This window comes from Candoia aspera, chromosome 4, assembly GCF_035149785.1.
Source record: "Candoia aspera isolate rCanAsp1 chromosome 4, rCanAsp1.hap2, whole genome shotgun sequence".
Taxonomy (NCBI): Eukaryota; Metazoa; Chordata; class Lepidosauria; order Squamata; family Boidae; genus Candoia; species Candoia aspera.
The window spans coordinates 76,594,691-76,620,008 of record NC_086156.1 but is presented as its reverse complement, the minus strand read 5'-3'; the positions used below and the strand labels follow the sequence as shown (position 1 = coordinate 76,620,008).

At 38.8% G+C, this 25,318-nt stretch overlaps 1 protein-coding gene across 1 annotated transcript in view; it reads right to left on the bottom strand.

The window, feature by feature from the left end:
- Positions 1-6,802: 6,802 nt before the first annotated feature.
- The window catches only part of GRB7 (growth factor receptor bound protein 7), a 57,838-nt gene continuing 39,322 nt past the window's right edge, over positions 6,803-25,318 (bottom strand). The window contains exons 4-15 of the mRNA XM_063300649.1: positions 20,532-20,688; positions 19,889-20,010; positions 19,066-19,146; positions 17,030-17,167; positions 16,048-16,158; positions 14,838-14,936; positions 14,272-14,352; positions 12,443-12,559; positions 10,698-10,758; positions 9,567-9,654; positions 8,912-9,005; positions 6,803-8,167 (exon numbers count right to left, since the gene is read on the bottom strand). Coding sequence (XP_063156719.1) covers positions 8,021-8,167; positions 8,912-9,005; positions 9,567-9,654; positions 10,698-10,758; positions 12,443-12,559; positions 14,272-14,352; positions 14,838-14,936; positions 16,048-16,158; positions 17,030-17,167; positions 19,066-19,146; positions 19,889-20,010; positions 20,532-20,688 — 1,296 coding nt within the window. The 3' untranslated portion in view covers positions 6,803-8,020. The remainder of the gene's footprint in view (positions 8,168-8,911; positions 9,006-9,566; positions 9,655-10,697; positions 10,759-12,442; positions 12,560-14,271; positions 14,353-14,837; positions 14,937-16,047; positions 16,159-17,029; positions 17,168-19,065; positions 19,147-19,888; positions 20,011-20,531; positions 20,689-25,318) is intronic.

Here is a 25,318-nt window from a genome sequence, read left to right as displayed (position 1 = left end):
CCCAAGTATAGACTTGGATGTTTTATTTTATTTCCACCAGTTGGCAACTGTAAACACAAGAAAATGCTCCACTCCTAAAATTTTGAAGTATAGCTTTACACTCCAAGATATCTACTGTATGTTTTGAAGATCATGAAGTGGAAATCTGGATTTAAAGCTGGAATAGTAAAAGAAAACAGCAGAAATCAATAGCTTTTGATCCTTCAGGAATTCTTAGGGAAAATAAATTAGAATAAATAAATTTACAAGCCTGCACCCTAGAGACCAACAGATCCCACTTTTGCCATAATGATTTTGATCCTCAAGAGTACAAGTCTACAAATTGCAGTTCTCATATATCTCAAGAACATTTGTACACTAAATAAGCTAGGCAACTTACGCAAACAATTAAATGGAACTTCAATATATCCATGCAAGATGAGCAAATTACTCATTAAACCAACAGTTCTTAAGAAGTTCAAAACTGGCAGAGGGGAGAATCCAAAATTTGCAATAGATAGATAGAGGTCCAAGAGATCAGAACTAGATGACTGAACCATTTCTATAAAACACCAAAAATACAAATGTATTCTAAAAATCTAATGCTTTCTTGCAATGAAATATTGAGGCCATTAATGAAAAGGAATTTGACTATGGTTAAATCCCATCCCACTATTAATCTTTTCACCATTCTGCCCTTCAAGACTATGATATCTGAAATGGTGCTTCAGTGCAGCTTGTGGCCTGTTAGTGAATATATGCACAATTATTAGGGAGGAAGTCTGATCCTCTGAAGGTCTATAACATGGACCACAAATAATCTTTTTGAACACAATAGAATGTGCCTGTTGTTGGCAGAATGCTGGGAAAGCCTTTAGCCCAGGAGAGATCAGAAAAGTCGCACACCAAGCATTTCTATAAAAACAATTTATTTACAGAAAGCAAAACAAAAGCAAAAACATATTTAAAGGACTTAGCTCTCATTGAGAGCAAGCCTGGCTTGCTACATATTGGCAGAGAGAAAAAAAAGAGAGTAAGAACAAGTCCGGGCAGGTTTCCTCCCCCCAGGCAATTTGCATGAAGCACGTGAGAGGAGACAATCAAATACAACCTCTTCACCCGGCCAAAATGATTAGGTACAATAGCAGTCTTAATCGTTAGTAGGAAAACCTCAACACTCCCCTTTTTACACTATAGATTAAGATGCAAACCAATCTTCTCTGACAACTTTATATGTCTTTCCATTCACATTACTTTACCATTATCTCCCCTTTGGTTTAACAGAAAGCTACCATCCTTCTTCCTGTGTTTTTCCAAACCTAGGTTGTTATAATTCCAAGGCTTTTCAATGTGAAATGGCTTTTCATGCAGGCTTCAAAATCAAGCCTTTGTTTTTCTGTTGATGTGAACAGCAGCAAATCATCAACATAAATGCACAGATACATACAGCCTTGTTTGTCCTTCTTCATATATACACAGGGATCTGCTTTTCCTTTTTCAAAACCAAAATTCTGCAGTTTTTCATCTACTTTTTGGTTCCAGGATCTAGCAGCTTGTTTTAACCCATAGATTGACTTCTGCAGTTCACAGACTAGATTCTCCCCTTTTTCATAGCCAGGGGGTTGCTGCATGTATAATTTGTGATCTAAATCACCATAGAGAAATGCAGTCTGAATGTCATAGTGGTTAACTGACATTCCTTTTAGTGCAGCAACTTTTAACAGTAATCTGATTCACCTTTAGTAACTGGTGCAAAAGTCTTGTCAAAGTCTAAATCTTTCCTTTGAGTGAACCCTTTTGCAACCAACCTTGCTTTATATTTTCGGATTTTGCCATCAGCATCCCTTTTCAGTTTGAAAACCCACCTACAACCCAGACAGTGTTCATTGGGAGGTAGATTTACCAGTTTCCATGTTTTATTTTCTTTCAAGGATGCTAATTCCTGTTGCATGGCAGAATGCCAATTTTGTGCAATCTCAGGTGGTAAAGCATTCACTTGTTCTAAAGACTCAGGTTTTGTGAATATGTGAAAAGCCTTTACTGTTTCAGCCTGAAAACGTGATGGAGGAACGCCTTTATTACTCCTCTGAGATCTGCGAGGTAATACAGGGCTTAAATTTTGACTCCTGTCACTTTCCTGAGAAGCATCTGTCTCATCAGACAGATCTTCAGTTTGCTTTTCTGGTTTAATGTTCTCATCAGGCAAAAGATCACCATCAGCAAGTCCTTGCTGTTCTCTTGTGGTGGTCAGATCAACTGGAGAGCTAGAATTTAATCTCCCCCAGTTTTGCTCAGCAAAAGAAGCGCTTTTGCTAATTATTAATTTCTCTCCCATTATGAACCTGTAGCTCCTCTGGCTTTGTTCATAGCCAACAAAGATGGCTTTCTTTGTTGTGGGGCCTCCTTTCCTTCTCTGTTGTTTTGGAATATGAACCCATGCAGTGCTACCAAACATTCTAAGATGGTTTACCTTTGGTTTCACACCATAAAACAAATGGAATGGAGTGTCCTGAATCAGAGTTATACAACCTGTTCTGTACATAACAAGCAGTCAATAAAGCCTCTCCCCAGTACTTAAAAGATAATTGTGAATCTTTAATCATGCATTCCATCGCATTTTGCAAGGTTCTGCCCTTTCTTTCAGCAACACCATTTTGCTGAGGGGTGTAAGGGTTAGAAAGAATTTGTTCTATCCCCTTTTCCACTAGGAACCTTCTGAATTTGTGAGAAAGGTATTCTCCTCCTCTATCACATTGGAGTGCAGATAGAGGCCTAGGGAATTTTCCATTTGCCCATGTCACAAAACTTTTAAATTTCTCAAATGCCTCATCTTTGTTTTAAGATGTAGATAAATGTGTATCTTGAGAAATCATCAATGATGGTCATTGCATACCTTGCTTGTCCAAGACTTGGAGCAAAAGGACCAATAATGTCAGAATGTACAATTTCCAAAGGTCTAGTTGTAACTCTGTCACTGTGCTTACTCACAGGAGCTTTTAGTGTTTTGCATTCTTTGCAAACTACACAGTCTAAGTATTTATCACAGGGTTTTATCTTTAGGTCAGCACACAGCTGTGGCATTTGTGCTATATACTTGAAATTAGCATGACCAAATCTCCTGTGCATCAGGTGTACACATTGGTCATGATATGGAGTGTTGCCAACTGCAGCCTTGCAGCTTGGCTTCCTTGCATTTTGCACAATGTACAAGGAGTCTTTTAACATATCAGTAGCACACAATTTCCCATTTTTTCGTATCTCACAACCATTTTTCTTAAATGTTATGATATACCCTGTTGCAGCCAATTGTGCCACAGATAAAAGGTTTGATTGTAAATTTGGCACATACAACACACCTTTTACAGTTTCTCCTAAGCAGGATAAATACAAGTCACCTTGTCCCATAATTTTGGTCACAGACCCATCAGCCAAAGATACACTTTGTCTTTCAGTTTTAGACAGTGACACAAAAGAGCTTTTACAATTACATAAATGACAACTGGCCCCAGAATCTAACACCCATACATCAGAATTACCCTTCTCAGCAACCTGTGCAATCTGGGTTGTCTGAAGAGCCTTCTTCTGTGTTGCCCTTGTGTTCTTCTTCTCTGTCTTTCTACTCTTGGGTCTCAAGGCACAGTCTCTTTGCAAATGTCCAGCTGAACCACAAGTGAAGCATCGCTGGCTGGCTAGTGCTGTGGCCTCAGCTTCCTTTCCCTTCTTTTCCCTCATTTTCTGGTACTGCAGCTTTCCAGAAGAGATGGGGCGGAATCTTTCCTCTCTCTTCTCCCATTCAGCAAGTAAGCGCTGTGTAACATACGATGGGGTGAGGTCTGCTTCAGGCATAGCCTCCAAGGTACAAATCAGCGTGTCCCACGTTGCATTTAGTGAGGACAGGAGGATATAGGATTTTGTGAGAGGTGTAAATTCCATTCCTCTCTCCTGCAACTCAACAAACAGCTGCTGAATATAATGCAGGTGCTCAGGAAGGCTATCTCCTTCTGCAAGGTAGGCTCTGTACAGCTTTTTCGTCAGAGTAACTTTACTCCCTGCTGTTGCCTTTACATATAAGTCTCTCAAAGCATCCCAAAGTTGCTTTGCAGACTGCATGCCTCGCACGTGGACTAGCTGATTGTCCTCAACTCCCAAGATAATGGTGGCTCTAGCCCGCTCATCCTGTCTCAGCCATTCAGCACTGGGATTTTGGGGGGTTTGCTCACCAATTGGCAGCCAAAGATTCTCTCTGCGAAGATATATCTCCATCTTCAGGGCCCAATTCAAATAGTTGGTCTCTGATAGGCGCTCCAGAGGCATCGCTGAGGGCTGGGAGGTAGCCATGGCTTCTTCCTTCTTTTGCAAGTCACCTCAGCTAGCTTCTTTGTCCTGTAGACCGGCAGTTGCTGGAAAATCTCCAGGTGGCTCCAAATAAAATCTTCACAGGTCTTTGCTACCTGCCTTTAAATTGTGCATGAGGTGTGGAGCTGATCTCTCTTGGTTTTACTGGGTTGCTCACTGGGCCCATAACCTGTTGGCAGAATGCTGGGAAAGCCTTTAGCCCAGGAGAGATCAGAAAAGTCGCACACCAAGCATTTCTATAAAAACAATTTATTTACAGAAAGCAAAACAAAAGCAAAAACATATTTAAAGGACTTAGCTCTCATTGAGAGCAAGCCTGGCTTGCTACATATTGGCAGAGAGAAAAAAAAGAGAGTAAGAACAAGTCCGGGCAGGTTTCCTCCCCCCAGGCAATTTGCATGAAGCACGTGAGAGGAGACAATCAAATACAACCTCTTCACCCGGCCAAAATGATTAGGTACAATAGCAGTCTTAATCGTTAGTAGGAAAACCTCAACACCTGTCCTGAACAAAACATATAACAATTTATAGAGATGGATGAGGAAACTGTAGCTTTTTGAAAGTGAGGTTAGTGCTTAGTACTGTGCAATATTCTTATAAAATTTGAGTCCCCATAGGGCAGTACATTGTATAATTCATCAACACCTATTTGATGTTGATCAAAAGAGTAATGTATTTGCTCCCAGTGCCAGATAAATACTCTTAAACCCATTTATATAAGTTCAAATTTTAACCTGGTTACTGAACTTCTTAATGTATTTATTAGATTTATATCCTGCTTTTACTGTGTACAACTCAAGGTTGGATATAAATCTGGGTTAGTATAATACATGGAACTCTGAACAATGAAACATGCGTATCATAACTAAGCTGGTATCATTAACCATATGTAAGATTTTGCGCAAACATTATTGCTAAGTCTGTAACTGACCTGCTTAAGTATGCTGTGTGAACAGTTACTAACTTACCATAATCACAGTGTGTACAATAAGGTTCCCCAATATTTTGGGACCGACAGACACCGTTGGAACAATGAGAGCTTGTTTTAACCATGCTTGCAAAATGATTGCCAGAAAAGGTGTAGCCAATCACATAACACCCATATTTTGGAAGGCAAATGAAACTCTGAGCTACAACTACTCAACATTTTATTTTCTAAGAATGACTCTGGGCATTTTAAGAATGTGGTGCTGAAAGGCATTGTTGGAAATACAGTTTATGCTTGGCTGCTGTTTGCTTTGTGTTGCTTTATAACATGCCAGCTTTTTATTCAATTGAAGTATAGCTAAAGGAATAAATCAATCAATCAAATTAAAATAGGCAGGGAGCTTGGAAGTTAACATGGAACATACCAGTGAGATGCAGAATAATGGTCTTTATGATACATGTTAAGAGCAGGAGTGTTAAAAAGAGGTTCCAGACAGAAAAGAAAAAGCCAACTGATTTGTTTAACTCCTAACAAACTGCCTTGGAGTAAGCAAAGTTACATTGGAGAAAATGGATATATTTCATTATTTATCACTTTAGTTATGCATGGTTTACATATACACTCTCTCTATATATCCATAGACACACACGCCACGCAGTTCACAATTTCGAAAACTCACCTTTGAACCTCCTCTGCTTATCCTGTGCCAGTTTAAGAGCCAAAGCCAGCCCAATGCCAGATGAACCTGTTATCAGCACAATTTTGGGAGACATAGTGCCCTATGTGAAGGGAAGAGATGTAACCTCCACAAACAGGGACTTTTAAAAATCCTTTGGAAAGTCTTGAACTTCCTAAAAACGTTGTATCTTCTCCAAAGGGTTCAAAGGGCTTTAAAAAGGCCAGCTTAAGACCTAAGTGGCTAAAACTTAAATCCTTAATCTCCTGAATCTCACTAAACCGCAAATGGATTTGCATACAAATCCCATCTAATCAGTTCCAGGATCAGCCACTCGTGATACATAAACAAAATCATGAGACTTGGCAGAGTATCTGGAAAAAAGAAAATGGCATTTCCCAGCAACCTTTGTAAAGCACATTACCCAGCTTGCTTTGTTTGTAGAAGCATCATCACAGATCTTCAGGCATGACAGATGCCATGAAAGTCGCTGGTAGAACTTAGCAGATCTTTTTTTTCCTGATACAATCATTTTTCATGTGATATTTACTGATGGTTTAGCAAAAGTTACTTGGTCCTCTCTCCAAGGTATCTGGAAAGATCCTGGGCAGTCAAAATTTTTTAAAAAATGACAACAAAGGGAGCCAATTTATTGACCTATCTCTCTTTCTTGCTGCAGGCAGTGTAAAATAGGAAAACATGATGATGACATACATTTACATTTAATTATGCATTAGAAGTTTGGTGCCTTAGATAGATTTTTTTTTTACCTTCTACAAGTTAACATTGATCGTGCGTGTCAAAGGTTGCAATTAGCTTGCTTTTTTCACCACTTGATTTGAGTAGAAAAGCAACACGAGGTATCAAAAAAATAAGATTTATTATCAGCACTTACATATATAAACACATAACATCACAGTATATACTGGCCTCATAGAATAGCACAAATGATAGTGACACAGCCTTCTTGCATCATCCCCTCCCACTCCCGCAATATTTTAACTCCTTCACACCAGGAGGAAAAAACAACTCTTCCAACCTCAATTTCTCATCTGTGGCATTCACTAGAGTTGACCAACAACCTTTCAGTCTGTGCTCTGCTGTAGGACTCACAGTTAGAAGAATTCATGAGTTTGTGAACCTCTAGAGTCCAGGGTGATTCTGCCCAACAGGCAGCCCACTGATCTCAGATGTGACAGAATCATAAGAGATTCCAGAGCAGTCTTTGGACTTCATGAGAGCAACAGCTAGCTTGGCTTTTTCTGATATTCCCAACTGCTATTCTTCCTACTGTGTATTCTTTCAGGTCAGTCCCAAAGACTCCTGTGTGATCCTCATAATATCTGTAGCCCACCACCTGAACAGGTTGCATTTACTTTCATAAACTGTGATGCTACTAGGTGACAGGGAAGAGGTTGAGCAATAAAAGAGCTCCTTTTCTAACAAAGATGACAGGACCCACACAATCTTGGGTAAAATTAGACAATAGTTGTTAAGAGAGTTATTAAGACAAAAGTTGGTTGAAGTAGGAATCAATTCTTACATCTCACTATTGTCTCTAGTCAGTCAGGATTTTGAAACAATGCATAAGTTTGGCATAACTGCTGGACAATGTCCACACTATTGGAAATTGGCAATCACATTAGAGAGACTAAGTATTTGATGCAGCAAAATCTCTGTAACATGGTGACAAAGCAATGTCTGTATCAGCACACACAAAGAGGGACACTCAGGAGGTAGAGGGATACAGTTCTCTTTTGTCATATGAAGAAAAGGACACCAGCCAACAGTGGGGTGACTGCTTCTGAACTGAACTACTGTACTGTCACTGTGACCTCAAATTTCTCTTTGACTCTGCAAAAAATCTCAAGGCTTTCTGATGAGTAGCCTCATGGGAAGGTTCAAATACTGCTCCTTTCTTCGTAGGAGTGGCTGAAGGCAGGATGAAAGAGAGGCTGAAAGTTTGGAGTAGATCCTAGTGTATGCATTTCAAAAGGATCTGTACACAAGCTGCCCATCCCATCACTGGCCATAGCCAATGGCAAATCAGGGCATAGGAATGGCCAGTGGGTGACAGTCTATCATAAGGCAACACATGTGCAATAGTGCTTCAGCTTGCAAGGCAGGATGCCACGGTTGATTTGGTGAAATTCCACTAGCTGAATCAAGTCAGCAAAACGAGTCTGTCCATCATCCATGGTATAGTAGAGGCGTCCTTCTTCTTCGCTCTGAGTGCCATGAAGAATGAGGAATCATTGGCATAGAAGCAGAGGCAAAAGAGAACAGAAGGTGGAATGTGATCTCAAGAGTTAATCCCAGACAGAAGTGCTCTACTCCACCCCATCCCTACCCACTTTGCTCCTCCAGTAACAGTGCTTCAACAAGTTGATCTGAGTACCAACACCTTTTGTTCTAGAAGGTAAGCACTGGAGAAGTTGCAAATCTCCAAAGAATTCCTGATGCATGACTGTTCAGCTCTCCTGATGTGGAAAGACAGGTGAACTGCAGAGAATTTTTTCCTGCTTTGTAGCTTTCATATTTTTTCAATAATGAATTGGAATTTAATCTTGTTATGTATGCATATTCTGTTTCGTCATTCTTTTCCCTAAAACTGAGATAATCTTGAGCTAGCAAGGAGTAGGGAAGTGTATGCGCTATCAACTCCTTACACATCCACAAATGCAGATTAAAGAGGATTAAGTTTTTCATTAAAGTAAGTTTTCGCCTAATGTGCCATAAATATATCTGAAATGGGCTAGGAATGATGCTATTAAATAGAAGTCTTCTCTTGCGGAAGTTAAAGTGCAAGAGAAGAGTACATGCAGGATATTTAAACCCAATCCCTGGCATCTTGAGGCAACAGTAATATAGGTAGGACACCTAGGAAAGCCCCTGCCTTGCAGTTAGACACCAAACTAGGCTGGATAGATGAAAGCAACTGAGCCAACTTCCTTGTGCTGATGTTCACTTACCGGAAGTATAAGATAGTGCTTCACTTTTTGCAAATGACAGAGTGACAAGACAAAGCCTTTGGGATTCCTCTGGCTCTCCCGCACCAGGAATAACCTGCAGTGGATAAGACCCCAAAAGAGTGTTAGGCTGCATTACCCAATAACCATGGCCACTTCCCATATATTGTTCCAATGTATTTTACTGCAATGATTGCAAACTATATAACTTTGAATAATTTATCCTTTCTCATACTAGTGCCTTCCAGATGTATAGAGATTGCAGGTCTGAGAATTGCAGATGTCCTAACCCAGCTAAGGGCCCAAATTATGGAAAGCTGCTAGAATTGGTTTAACTGCAATGCTGGGAGATGCAGCAGGCAAGTACTTGGACAGATGCAGATTCCTCCTCCTTGAAAGTCAAAGCCTAGCAGAACTTCTGATGGCCATGAGGATTCACCTGGTGAAGAAAGAGGCAGCTAAAATTCCCTGCTTGCCTCTCCCAGATCGAGAAATGAATTGTTCTACTCTCTTACAATATTCTTGTGAGATGATTTCAGGTACACCTAAAAGAAATGCAGTGATAACCCTCTCCATCCTGCCCAATTTCTACAGCCCTGCATCTGCATATAGTAGTATAATTAATATTATGAACTGGAAAGTTACTCAAGCAACATACCCATCCACAAGTCCCTGTTGAATTATAAGGCGTTGAGTGTCTTCTCTAGAAATGTGACCATGGAACCAGGGCTGAGTTTTGTGGATGGCTGGAAGGAAGGAAGGAAGGTTTTTTCTTTGAGAAGTTAAGCATTTTTTAAAAAAATTAGAAAGAACTTCAAGTGCAAACATTAACTTCTACAAAGAATATTAAGGATCATGACTGAAGGAACCATTTTTTACCCTGTAAATGTTGGGCTGCAGAGGATGATTTGGAGCTGTCGAACAACTCATTGATCAGTAATCTGTCAGGGACTAGTGTAAAAGACTTAAATTTTCATGAAATCAGTATGACATCCAATTCAGTTAAACTGAGGTTTAATTGATGGGGGATTATTTCATTTCTATCGCCCTTCATTTTCCACTCTTCCTTACAGCAGCACCTTATCTACAATGCTGCCAAACAACATTTTGCAATTCGTACTCTTTATCTGCAAGTAAACAGACTGTCCATCACGCTTGGGATTTCTTGTATCTGGGGCTATCATGGTACTACAGATTTCCCTATAGAAGGAAGTTATACAAAATAATGTTGGCCAGTCTTTGTAAGACACCTTCCCCATATGGGCAGAATTCTGTCAAAAATTGCTGAAAGGAGGATGTTAATATGCACAAACATAAGTATTATGTGATAATTTGGAATAGTAAGCTGTTTTAGATATTGTGCCACCTGGGGATAGATGGAGAAAGCCAATTAGTGGCACTCTTGTTGTTGCCCTATATTACTATTTTATATATGCCAGTATTCAAATACTGGAACAGCTCAGCTGTGCTTCAGTTAAACTACTCAGTCTGAACACAACTGTAATGAAATCTCATCCTGCCTACTATGTTCCAAGACAGTGGATTGGAATTCCATAAAAAAAATGCCATGCCGATTGTACTGTGGCTTCAAATGAGCACCCCAGACTATGCCTCCATTATAGGATATGCCACGAGAGACAGCATATTTTCCCCTGATCAGTCACTAGGCAGGCTAGCCTCATCCATCCCTTGGCTTGCTATCAACAACACTTATCAGGCGTGATGCTAATTTTCACAGATCATGAAACATGCTTATATATCACATTACTTCTTTGAGGCAGGCACTCACCAGCACTGAATGGACAGCTCTGGAATGGGGTGGGCAGGCTGTATCGCTGAGATGTCTTCTTCTACAGCATAGAAGGAAAAACATCAGAGGTTTTTCAAGTGTTTTAAGTTTGCCATCTTAGTAACTGCCCTGGTTAATTGCCATGCATTTTTTGACCAATTCCAATGACCAACTATGTCAATATTCTACGAAAATTGCTGTCCTAAACTCACTAAATAGAGTGGGAGTTTCTTCAGAGAAAACATTCTTGAGATTGGACTGTAATGTAAGCTTCTCTGGAGAAGGGTTGGGTTTAAAAAATCCCTTCTTGCATTAAAATCATGCAGAACAGTTTTAGATCAGCAATCATGTAGTTCTAAAGAAATCCTTAATTCTGCTCACAGAAAACTACAGTGTGTACCCTTGCTATTAAGAAAGTGTATTAATTCCCATCACCATTCAGTAATCTCCAAATCCTCTGCTCTCCAAAAAAAAGCACAGCCTAGTTAAAGAACCTGCCAAGAATGCTAGAATTACATTTCCTATCAGATACAGAGGCAGAAAGGTTAAGCTGCTCTTGTGCTCACCTAGAGCTGTAAACTGTTTTAGACTGCAGCGGAGATACACACAGAGAACATTCCTTATGAGAAAAAAACTAGAGCATTGTGCTATATTTCTATGACAATATAAGGCATGGGCAGAGTAGAGGGAGAGGGTAACCTATGACCCTATAGCTGCATGTAGTGCTCTGCAAGAAATGAGCTCATGTGTTCAGAAAGATCAATATTTGACCTTTTTTTGCTTGGCATAAAGAGAAGAGGAAATCAGGAGGAAAAATAATGGGATGCCAGAAACAGGTGTTTGGTCAAGAGGTTAGCTGAGCTCTGCTGTTGTTGGTGTGCTTTGTTTGTGTTTTTTTGGTGAGTGGGGCCATTGTTTTATCCATGGGCTCCGGGGATTGTATGTTGTGGGTTTTCTGCTTTTCATCCTTGTACACCACCAAGAGTCACCTGTGTGAGATGAGCAGCCATACAAATAATAAAAATTAGAAAACAAACAGGAATTTCAAAGACACAATGAAAGTTCCTGGATGTTTGGCTCAGGCTAAATCCTGATATTAGGAATGGAGTCTGATGGTGTTTAAAACCCTAATCAATATACAAGAATTGTTTTGTTTAATTACTAGACCAGGCTCCTGGCTGTTGTCCAAGATATCCCACGGTCAGGCTTTCGGGCCTCCACTCTGCACATCCTTGCCATTTGTCCTAAGCTCTGAGTTTCTTTGCCAGCAGCACCTAAGACTGGCCTCACAAATGGGTGCTGCTTCCTGTACTAAGGATGACTGCAGCTCCTATGGAACATTTAGCTCCCCGAAGGTACACTATGAGCTGATTTGCACACAGATACACGTACACACACACACTCATGGCTTGGCTAGGCTAAAATGAAATTGAGTGGTTTGTGGCTGAATGTGTTGTGGAAACTGCCATTGCCTTAACATGTTGTGTAAACCAGGCTATTTTAGTAAGTCTTAACGGATTTTAATTGTGTGGGCATGTTACACTATCACAGCAATTGTGTTTAGCTAATCCAAGTATATGATTAAATATATTATGCAAACCCAGTCAATCGGTTAATTGATAGTTGGAAAAGGTGTTACCAAACTCCTGATTTTCGCCACCATAGACTAACCCGGCTCTCCTCCTATAACATTTCCACATCAATGTCCCTGAAATCTCTAAGTAGGCAATTAATAGCAGACTCACCCTCCATGCCTGAGCCTCCTCCAGAGCTACAGTCAGTGCCTCATTGGGGTTCTCAATCACTCGCCCTGTACAACCCGAAAAGTCCATGGCCACGAGGGTATTATCAGACACGCTCCGCTAGTGATTTTAAAACAGAGTTTAGCAGCTGCTCTCTTCAATAATGCATAATCAGTCTCTACTGACATTATGGTAAGGTAAGCCTAATTTAGTAGCTTTAAGAAAGTATTTACACAAATCTTTAAAAAAAATGAGAGAGATTATACTTAAAACAGCAATTAGCAAGTTCTGATACCTCATACTAGTTTCTAAATTCTAAGCTTTATGTCTACACTTTTTCTTTTAAAAAACAAACTTTTGAAGAATAAAATAAATGACGGCACACACACAAAAAGAACATGAGAAAACACATAGTAGATGGAAGATAAATTATCAGTAAACGAACAGAATTTACAATTGTCATAAAATTTAAGTTTTATTATTTCAGTGATTAAATAATTAATCCAATACATAAAACTCATTATATCACCTTAGGAAATAATTTTTGAAAAGTATTTACACAAATCTTAAAAGCACAGAAGTAAGTACAATCATTTTTGCACTCTCAGGTCATCAACAGGAAATCACTTCTTGAACATACCATGGATCATTTGACATTGACAACAAATCTGACATTTTTCATACTAGGGAGCAAACTAGAGAGTTGAGATACCGTTAAGTTTTCTTATATTCCTTGACTACAATTTAGGAGGTAATTTAAAAATACATTAGATATTTTTATTTGTTCTACCTTTTAATAATTGTGTAAATGAATTCTCTACTAGACTGCTGTAAACTAGCTGGAGCTATAAAGGAATGAACAGCATATCCCTTTTTGAAAAATAAAATAGAATAAAATAAAAAAATAAACAGTGATAGAGTAGAAAATGAATATGCTACATACATTAAAAATCAAATTCACAATACCTGAAAGAGAAGATTTTAAATCCCAGATTAAAGTTCCCATTTCCAGTGTAAATGATTTGCATTCCTTCCAACAGAGCTTCAGAGCATAAACAAACTTTCTCAGCACAAGCACAAGTATAAAATGTAAAGCAGTGATTACAAAGGGTTCCACTGTGTGAATTTGGTTTTGCAATTTGCCTGGGCACACTCTCTGTCTTGTCCTTCCTCATGCTTGAAATGGACATTATCCATTTAGAAACCAGTATTTATATGTCCACACTTCTTTAAAAAAGAAAGCTAACATGTTGACAACAGATGCCGAATTGCACAGGAGACTGGGCAGAAGAAATATGGTTGAGATCTGGTGAAGTACACTCACTCCTCATTTAGTGACTACCTCAGTTAGTTACCATAATACAAAGGTATTTATTGTGGTATTTATTATGATGGTAATAAAAATTCATTTTCAGACTAATGTGTGCATTTATGACCAAATTTCATGTGTCTGACAACAATGCACATGGGAGTGAAAATAGCATTTGCATACAGTAGCTGTATGAGAGAACTTTATCTAAATGAGAGAGCAGCAACCAGTGATCTTCACAGCATCTCTCTCTCTCTGTCATATGTTCACTTAGCAACCATTTTGCTTAATGACCTGGTCACTGGAACATAACTCAGTCACTAAATGAGGAGTGGATGTATGCACTTAAACACTATCCACAGAAAACTTTTCCCATTCAAAATTAACTCCAGAAAGTGTTTCATCCACTCAGGAAATATATGCTTATACGATGAAGGTACTTCCAAAATGCCTATACTTCCATAAGATATCAAAATGTTCACCCAAATAGTAAAAATAGCTGATTTGTTATCAAAATGCTTACCAAGGGCACAGTGCCAATCCAAGCTGGTTCCTTTTGTCGTGCCTGACATTGCTGGTAGTTTCTGTAGAGCTGTATGCCATACTGAGGAAACATTAATAACTGTTAATATGCACAGAGTAAGGAAACCTATCAGCAACTCCAGCCCACATAACAGATCTCTATGGCTGAAAGTGGCAAGTTTGACAATACTACTATAGAAAACCATCTTTTTTCAGAAATCATACCATTGAAATATTCCTGATCAATTTTGGGAGACCACACATATTGTTAAAAACTACCAAATGCAATTTGGAGATCAGCAATATAGCAACACTGCAGACAAGATCTGGTGTGATCAGAGCTGAAAATCCCATTACCATGTCAAGCTAAACATTACTGAAATGCATTCTTTATTTATGCACACCTTTTGATAAAGGAAAAATTCAACCACTGAGGCAAGGGTTGCAATAAGGAGGAAGAAGGAATTTCTCTTTCCTCCCCAGTTGGAGGAAGATGGTTTCTTGGAAGTTACCGTTTTCACTGAAAGGACTCTCATCATTGCCAGTGCCAAACTGAATGGCTCCTACCTTAAAGAGACGAAAGGCAGCCATCCAACATGTGCGACTTTGCTCATCTTCACAGCAAAAGAGCTTCAGGCCTTTGGTTCCACTGCGTGCCTTATGTGGCTTTGAGAGAGAGGAAAAACTGATAAGATTGTACACATGACGACAACTCTAGCTAAATCTTTCTCTTCCATGTCTGAAAAGATTCTACATGTATTTGGTCTAGTTTTAAAAATCATTAGTCCTCGTGTTTTAGGGGTACCTTGACTCACAGAAACCATCTTCCCAAATCAAGATTCTTCCCATATGGAAGAAAACATCTGAGAAAATTAAGTAGTGTACCAAGAAGCATGACCTTAGATGCCCAAAATACATATCCATAGAGTGGCTTACTCTTGGTTTACTTTTTGGGTTTCTTTATTCTTATCAGCCTTAGCAGAATGATAGTTCTATTCTCTCCATATTGGGCTTGCCAGGAAAATTCTGCTATTCCCAGTTCAAACTTCAGAGTGGATGCCTATTGCATCTCTGCCTGAGTTATTGCTCAGGATTTTTTCTAACAGGGAAGCATGTTCAGGAGAGTGACTTGTGGAGAGACATATTGCGTGACACCCAACTATGAGGATGGTTATTTTTTTAATACGTTCCAAAGAGAAATGGCCTTCAATTTTAATTCAGAAAAAGTACGTCTCTGTTATCAGCAGTTTTTAAACATTGGCTTGCATTCTATTTTTTTTTATTTTTAGATATTTATTACAGTAATTGACCAATGTTTTATACAAATCTAAAATTATAAAGTACCAAAGAAATTAAGAGCCAAAGGAAAAGGTAAAATAGATATGGGAAGTGTGTAAAAAGAGTTTAAGTGCAATTCTTAAGATACTAAAAAAAAGAATAAAATATTAAAAGGCAATTGTCGTTATTATTAGATTTTTATCCTACCCCCCCTCAGCTCAATAAGATGTTAATAATAGCACATTAATAAAATGTAATTACTGGAGTACTGAGAGTTAAATTAAGAACCCCCAAAACATTAATATCTTAAGAAAAACTTTATAAACCACAACTTCCCAGAGAATAAAAGGTTAGAGTTAGAGTTAGATTGATCCTACCAACTGAGGAACAACACTGTATGTATTTTACCTGAACCTGAATGTTCAGTTCTATGGATGTTTTAAATGAACCTGATCAGTTAAAGGTAAACAAACCCAGGATTAATTCCCGCTTCTCTTACCTTGATGCAAAAGCCATACTCAGTGGGCGTGCTGTACTGTTTTTTGCCTTGGCTTATATAATAGATGATTGATTCATTTATGTCAACACAATATTGTAAATGTCGGGGGTCCTAGCATAGGGGAGGCAAGAAGACATATATGTACTTTAGCACATGAGATTTTACTTCATACCAGTTGTGTCTTGGGAATTAGGTTCTAGGCATATTCTGTATATTCTGCATATGCATGATTAGGTAAGGCCAAGAACTGAATTTAGCTTCTGATGTAAATGTCAGTATCCTACTAAATTAAAAGTTTTTTTTTCTTTCCTCTGTCCAGAAAAAAAGTAACTTTCATAACTATTAAAAATAAATAGAAGTTCTAAGGACCAAGAGGGCTGGGCTTAAATGTTCTATCTATGTAGTTCCCATTCCACTCCCTAAACAAAAAAGACAAAAATGTGCACGTGTTCATAATGCATACATGTGTCTGATTTGTGAACAGATACAGCATAGCAGTTGTGAAACCAATTCATATTTCACCACTTCCTTGAATTCGCTACTTGATTTTAGCAACATGGGAATAACAATATTGAATACTTTAAACAGGACTAGAAGGATTACTGAGCACATAGAAGCTGAAGGTAAAAGATACCGCAATCATTATCTATTTTATTTTACCTGGGCTTAAACATATTTTAGATTCAATGAATTCCAGAAACCCATAAAATTTGAGAAGCATAGATTTTACTTCCATCAGTCTATGATTTGCATGACAGTTTCAACTTGGGCACACCAAGTCCCAAATCTCTGAGTTCTGCTACCAAGCTTCACACAAACATCATTCTTCTGAAGGTTGCTGGTGCCTGGCCCTGATTGCTGTGTTTCTTTCTGATAAGATATAGGAAAACTGTTCTAACTGTTGCAATATGCACTCAGAACTGTGTCCATAGGGAAAAAAAACAAAGGGAGTCCTCCACATATCTTGCATTCACAAACTTACTTTTGACATGCCTTTTGTTGAGTAATAGAGTCCAGAACGCCGCAGAGAAAAGTAAAACCTTTTCCAGACTTTGCGTCCAACTTCTTTCAGATGCAGGAACCCTTGGATTTCAGGGCAGCTTCCTGAATTTAGAACATTCTGAAAGAATTTTTTTAAAAAACTGGAATTAAAGACTCAGGTTGCATTATAAATTTACTCGTAGCTCTCCTTGATAATAGCCCTCATTGTTTCTTTTAGGGTGGGTGGGGAATTATGGGAGGAGTTCTGTGTTGCATGATTCAGGTCTGCAGCATGCAGCCCTGGGAATATGGAATGTTTCTAAAATACCTGTTGGCATCCTGGTGTTTGCTGAGTTTGGTTTTCTTCTTGTAAATGTTTCATTACCAAACTAAGTAATATCACCAGTACAGTACTTTGACACAAGGGAGTAGGGTTTGTTGACTCCGCCCCCCCCCCCCCCGAATCTCCTTAAAGATGTTTTGGCTGTGTTGTAAGCCAAAAATCTATTTCAGCAGGTGTAGGGCAGAAAAAATGAGGCATAATATATTCTGAAAGTCCAGATGTAGGCAATCTGCAGGCCTCATGAGCCCTCCATTACCCGTTCCGTAGGTAATTGTCATCACAATTTGCCAGCAAAAATTCAGGTTTGGGGCAACATAGTTGTTTAGGTCTAGTCTGCCTCATAAAAAAAGAAAAGAAAACCTAGGACTATCATATCTGAGCTATGAAAATATGGATAACCCCTAGATGGCAGCATATGGATTTTTGTAGCCCAGATAAAATAGCCCTAGGTTTTTCCAGGTTCTGGCAGTGGGGTGTAGTGGGGAAATTAAAGGGCAAAATGCATGTCTAAAGCCTCCTTTCACTTCTTAAAGACCCTGAAACCCCCACCAAAATCACTACCACATCCCAGAGGCCAAAAGATAATTAAAAATTAAACATGCAGCTTCCAGCAACAAAAATAGTTTAAGTTCAAGTGTTATTTTAAGAAGTGGAAAATATGAGAAGCAATGATATTTAACTCAATGCAATATTAGTATCACAAAGTAATTTCTAGAACAGTCCTGTATGAATTTGTCTACTCTTTTTAAAGCCATCCAAAATTAAGGCAATGGACTCTTTTAATCTAATTGCACACTGTGTAGAGAAATACATCCAGTTCTCTCTCTGGGATTGACTGCCAATTAATAAATAAGTTTTACAAGAGAAGATGAGCAATTTATTCACACTGTGCAAAATTTTATAGATACGTCTCTTCTGTTACCTTCCATGATGGGCAATAAGCAAGGCAATATAATTTATATCATGAATTTCTGGCTGCCTCCTATTCAGTGTAAAGATTCAGTAACTAGTTTTCTGTATCAAAGCATGAACATCCAAGATCTGTGTTTCCTCCTTTTGAATGAAAGGGGAACTGAAAAAAGTCTGAATGAGTAAAGCAGGAATGACTCAAGTTTCCTTTTTGCACATTCCAGATTATACTGACAAACCGTCAAAACAGACATTTGGTAGCATGATTTCTGAAGAGGGGGGAGATATTGCTGAAATATCAAATAAAATAGTGCATTAAGCCTACATACATCCGTTTTACAATAAAAAAAAAAAAGGCCCCAGAGCAAAAACAGTGAATCAGAGAAGACAGCATCTCCCTCCCAATGATATCACCAAGTTACAACCAGGCCTCCTGTGATCTTCAGAAGCCTCTATTTCAGCAAGCCTTTGGGATCTGAGGGACAGTCTTTGTCTCATTCCCTCCTGAGGATGAATATTTATCTGTATAATTTAGTCCTCAGTGTGGGGATTTTGTTCTGATTGCAGCTATAGAATTTTTTTTTTAATATTGTTTTAATCTTACTACTGGCTATAGATCTGTAAGCTGGTCAAAGTCATTTGTGATTGGAGCATAAGCCTAGTAAATATAAATATGTGCGTGCACACACACATACACAAGCTTCTGAAGCGTGCCTATATGTATGAGTGCAGCCCCCAGCACAAAAAGATTATTTGCTTCTTAGGTAAAGGAAAAAGATAATTACCTGTATGAGTTCTGAGTGGGACATGCCTTGGTTGGCTGCATCCTGACATCTGGAGACCATAGCTTCAGGAAATATTGATTGCTGTGATGGGGAAGAAAGGAAAGCAGGAGAATCATGTGAATTTGGACTGTCATATACTGTATCATGGCATTCTTACACATGTTGTTTTAATACCACAGGGAAAAGTGGTCTGAATACTATAGCACACACTTATTTTTACATTTTATTTTTTAAAAAGTTTCTAGCCATTGTACTTGTAGTGGAAACCCCTACTAAAATTGCAGTATAAAAGATGGAAAGCAAGAGTTTCTGTAGAAACGAAGCTGTTAAGGTAGTGCTTCTCAAATTTTCTCCAATCACAGACAATTCAATAAACATTTTAAAAATGTGAGCACAGCCCAATCAAACAAACATGTCCTTCTCAACATTTTGTGTTTTAAGAGCAGGGAAGTTCACTTTTTTGGGGGGGGTGAATAGGTTTTCTGAAATTTAGTACACATGTTGCTGTTCATATTATTATCACTTGTATGCTTCGGTGAACCAGTTTTCAGCTACTGTACCGATCTATTTTTGCAAACCAACAGAGTGTTGGCAAGGCAAGCAGTTCTGGACCACTGGTGCTCTATGGACCACGCTGTGAGAATCACCGTCTTAGGGGTTAAATATGAGAGATGTGAAACACATAGCTTTTACTAAACAAAAGCATCAGGGGACACCATTTCATTTCTGAAATTTGGAATTGTTTAAAAACGGAAAATGAAAGAATGGCAACTACAGGAATAAAATGACGTTCATTGCTACCTTTAAGGTTGTTCCAACTTACTGGTGAGCTCTTGAACAGCTCGTATTTAGCATAATTCTTCCGGAAGACAAACCGACTGTCACCTCCCACAGGCCATGTGGCCTGAACCTCTACCACAGATTCATGATCTTCCAAGCTCCGCTCTGGGGGAAACAAGGGGAGAAAGGAAGGAACATGTTAACATCATATCTACATTCAGAGGGTCTCTTTAAATGCTAGATATATACAGACAAGCAATTGGGAAGACCTGATAGCCATCATGCCCACTTACCTGGTTCTACTTTGTGACCTAGTTTTCTCCAAATGGACTGAACCATTTTAGATTTCAGGTAGGGGATCACATAACAGTTCTGATTTCCCCTACCTAGAACACACATAACTCTTCTCCTTAATACTCTAACTGTTCATGTCCTATGAATTATTTTAATGGTGAAGCATCCTTTTACATGGAACCAGTAGCAGAACAGGTTTACAACCTAAGTGAGGACTAGGCTCTGAAAAAGTGAGTACTTGAGTACATGGTTATTTGTTAATGTGTTGCAAGAAGGTATTTTTTAATTTCTATAGCACATTTCTGGATATATCTGACAGAATGTGCATGTCCGTGTGTGCGCGCATGCCCACGTATACTTGCAGTCCTGGTTTTCTTCCTTTTGCTCCTCACCTAGAGATAAGTGATGGTAGAACTCTACCAAAGACCAGCAGTCATCATGCAAAGCATGGGTTTTCTGCACCAGCATCTCACAAACGTGGCAGGCTGTGGTCCCTGCTGTGACTTCCAAGGAGCAGCAAGTGCCATCTTCACTGTAAACTTTCACTACCTGTGAGAATAGAAAGAGGTCTGAGAATGAGCTCAAACAAGGACTGGCCTGTTTCAATCCTGTGAATCCAAAGTTATGAGAAAAACTGTTAAGAAGCCTTGCATGATTAGACGTACAATCCATGTACTCCAATATGCTGGTTTTATTTCTCCAAGTTTTTCTTTTTTAAAGGAACATACTTTTTGGAATGATGGCCAAAAAGTTCAAAGAAAAACATCCAAGCCCGGCTACATTTTGCAAAAACCTACATCAGGTCTGACAAAAGCATGTGGGAAAATGTGTTATGGTCTGATGACGCCAAGGTTGAACTTTTTGGCCATCATTCCAAAAAGTATGTTTGGCGCAAAAACAACACTGCACATCACCGAAAGTACCCCAAACCCACAGGGAAGCCTGTTCGTGGCAGCATGATGCTTTGGGGCTGCTTTTCTTCAGCTGGAACTGGGGCTTCAGTCAAGGTGGAGGGAATGATGAACAGATCCAAGTATCAGTCAATTTTGGCACCAAACCTTCAGGCCTCTGCTAAAACGCTGAAGATGAAGAAGAATTTCACCTTTCAACACGACAACGACCCAAAGCATACCTCCAAATCAACAAAAGAATGGCTTCACCAGAAGAAGATCAAAGTTTTGGAAGGCCCAGCCAGAGCCCGGACCTGAATCCAACTGACAATCTGTGGGGTGACCTGGAGAGGGCTGTGCACAGGAGATGCCCTCGCAATCTGACAGGTTTGGAGCGCTTCTGCAGGGAAGGGTGGGCAAAGATTCCCAAGGCAAGGTGTGCCATGCTGAGAGACTCCTACCCCAAAAGACTGAATGCTGTCATAAAATCAAAAGGTGCTTCAACAAAGGATTAGTTTAAGGGTGTGCACACTTATGCAACCATGTTATTCTAGTTTTTTTATTTTTATTTTTTCACCCTAAAAGATTTCAGTTCGTTTTTCAATTGAATTGTACAGCTTGTATGTTAGATTAAAGGTGGAAAAAAATTCTTAAATGATTTATCTTGATCTGATTTTTTTACATCACAAAAACCTGGCATTTTTAAAGGGGTGTGTAGACCTTTTATATCCACTTTAAAGAGAGAGGATAAAATATAAATGCATTTATAACTGCTGTAAAGAAGATTGGAAGCCGCTTGTTTATATCCCTCTTTTCTTTTTTCTTTTCTTTTTTCACTTATCACTTTTCTTTACTTTTTTTCTTTAAATTTGTATTGTCTTTATCCTGTAAAAAATCTCTTCAATAAAATTAATATAGCTTGTACTTCATTCTTAGGGCTCAGTTTTTTCCTACCTGACATAATCTCTGCAGTCAGCTGCAGATGGAAGAACCCAACTAACTCGTGATTCCCAGACTAATATGCAAACTGACACATACTTATCAGTTTGGGAAGTTCTCTGAATTTTGCAATGTAGCTCTCAACAACAAAAATTGCATATAGAATTCTATCATGGGGAAACATACTAAAAAAGAATACACCGTGAGAGATATATGCATTTTCACATGGACTTCTTATTAAAACAATTATAAAACAACATGGAATTCAGTGGAAATGAATTTGTGGTACAAAAAATATGAAAGTTGAAGAAACCAAAACAGAGACATTAATCTGTCCTTAGCTATGATGGTGATTTCAACATGATCATCAATTGAATAGTGAGGATTATCAAGTCCAGTGAATATTGAGTATGAATAAACTATTACATCTTAAAAAGCCCCAGAACCCTCTGCAATATAGAGGATTCTGTCAAACTGTTCAGAAAAGTGAGGGGGAAATCCCTCAACAGATGAAAGTTAAGGAAAAAAACATTGTATTTTCGTTTATCCATATTTTGTGCTTCTCAAAATGTCCAGATTGATTCAGATATCTCATTTACTGGTTGGCTACTACAATCTGATTTACAGATGTATCAAAGTGAACTGTTTGAGACTTACATACCTCCAAAATCTGCTCAAGATAAATATATACTATGTGAAGGCAGCAGCCAGGCAAAGAATAGGGAAGGAAGGATGTTGTTTTCCTACCTCTTACATTCACAGGTTTCTGCAAATGATTGGTTGGCTACTGTTGGAAACAAGATGTTGAACAGGATGTCCAATGACCCAGCACTGATTTTACGGTTTTATGAGTCAGTTCTGATACATCTTTGCTACAACCCAGGTATTCCACAAGAGGGAGCAAATCTTATTCAAGTAACACAGGACTCAGTTAAACATATTATGCTTAAAGATAGTTGAGTATACACCGTTCAGTTTATTAAATGAGAGCTACCAGAACAAGTTTTCATAATTATTGATAGTCCTGCATTCTAATTCATGATGGCAAAAGGGAAATGTATTATACATATACTCACAGATTTTCTCTTTGTTATTTTTTTTTACATGAACATGATATTCAAAAGAGACTCTAAGGCTCATGTCAAGCCCTAAGAGGATGTGCAAATCTGAAAAAAGGAGAGGATGAGATGTGTGCTTTTTGAAGATTCAGCCATGGTTAAATTCCCAGGCTATTTGAGATAGAAAGAAGTGCCAAAACTTCTCTGAATTGTGGTGAACACTCAGTGTGTATTTTTAAAAATACATTTTATGTCCATTTAACTCTTCTGTTTACATTTCAATTCCTCTATATTTGTGTAAAAGCTGTTAATAAAGCAGAGTACTTAATCCATCTGAAGAACTGGGCTCTAGTTCACCTAGTAAATCTCTTAATCTTCAAGATGCCAGTAGATGTTGTATTATCAGGCTATTATTATTTTCTCAGTCTCTTGTTTTTCCCAAACCCATGTCAGGATTGACAACCGCAGGTGTAGAATGGAATATAAAGCCTTGTTCATAAGTGAAAGGCAGAATTTCAGAAGCAAACATCCTGATGATGCACGAAAGTTCATCTGAATGTTGCTGAGATCCCTCCCTCCCTCCAATACATATGGCTTAATACAGTAAGAAAAATGGGGCTCTTTCTGCCTCCATCTAATAGCCCAAACCTAAGTAGACACAACAGGCAAGGTCTGAATGGACTGACATTAGACAGGCTAAGTTTGTGCTGAATCCAGCTTTTCCCTGGTCCAACCCCTTCTCCTTTTATTTTTTTGGCCTTTCTCTCAACATCTCTCTCTTCTGTTGGCAGATATCTCCCCCTACAGATTTGGAGCCATCCAGCAGAAAGTGGTTTCACTAGCACAAATTATTTCTGCTTCATGAGTGATCCCTTTTAGTACTTAGATAAGACATCACGAGGAAATACCAGGGCTGTAGGCTAGATGGGAAGTAAAAAAAAAACACCCTAGAAGAAGGTGAAGACGAAAACTACTGAGATATAGGCATCAGGAGCCAACCTTGCCTTCAAGGAGTTTTTACCTTTACCATCCCAAAGCTCTTTAGCTGGTCCAATTTTATGATTATGGCCTAAATCAGTTGAAGGATTTATAACATTGGCACATGGCTTTCATTTCAAAGTACTTTGTTCAGGCTATCAAAAGGGCTGGCACGGAGGTACAGGTTGGAAGTTGGATTAGCCAATCTGGCCAGATGTTTTAGGGCAGGAATGCTACACTTTCTCTATGCCAAGGGCCACATGTGGCCTTTCAGTGGCATGCTAGGGGCTGCATTCCAAAAAGTGGATGGCACCAGCCTAAAAATTAAACATTTCATTACATTTAATTAAAATAAAAAATAAATGAATTAAATATAGTTAACAATTATTTTTTTCTTCTATTGCATCAAAATGTTAATTTGATGACAATTTTTGAAGGGAGCTCTGGGAACTGTACTTAAAGCTTTCATGAGCCACTTGGAGGACTGGAGTCTCAGGTTGTGTGCTGCTGTTCTAGAACTGAATAGTTTATCTGCTACCCTCCTTCACGGTGTATTTAAACAAGGAACCAGACCCTGCAGTCCAGGGTCATCCAGGAGCCCCCAACATGGTTAGAGCCTCTTTCCTTCTCAGAAAAAGAGGCACCCCAAAACTTTGGTTGATCCAGTTGGTGGGTTGCAGTGGCATTGGGTTTTCTTGGAGCTAGACCTCATCCGGTTCCAAAAACCACCTCCTCTAAGATATTTTTTCCTGAATCTAGAATTTCTCCTCTAGGAGAAGAATAGCTAAGCTGAATTTAGGACAGATTTGTTGGCCCACATTATCTAGGCTCAGTATCCTGGAGAAATCCCTATCAGTTTAGAGATAACACAAGGACAAAAGCTTGAAATTATAAGCTAGTTCAGCCAGTTCTACAGAGAAAGTAGAATTCTGCCACAATACGCAGGTTCTGTAAGGCCATACTAGAGTGAGGCACTCTCTATTCCTTCTCTCCATTTTATCATCAAAGCTGATGTGCCCAGGGTACTATTTCGTTTGCTTTACTAAGAACTGGTGTGTTGGCTAAACTTAGACTAGAGAGGCCAGTTCTGTTCAACAACCAAGCAATCTGGTGTTCTTGGAATAGTCACTTGTTCCCCCTCTCTTGCTGATCCATAATACCTTTAATCCAATAACCACTAATCCAGTCAAATTTCTAATATTTCTTTTTTAATTTCTTAAGTCCTTTTTTTAATGTAACACTTTTTTAATATTCCCACAACAGACTGTCTCCTTCATTGCCCCAGTTAATCATGCTGTAGAAAAAAATGTTTCC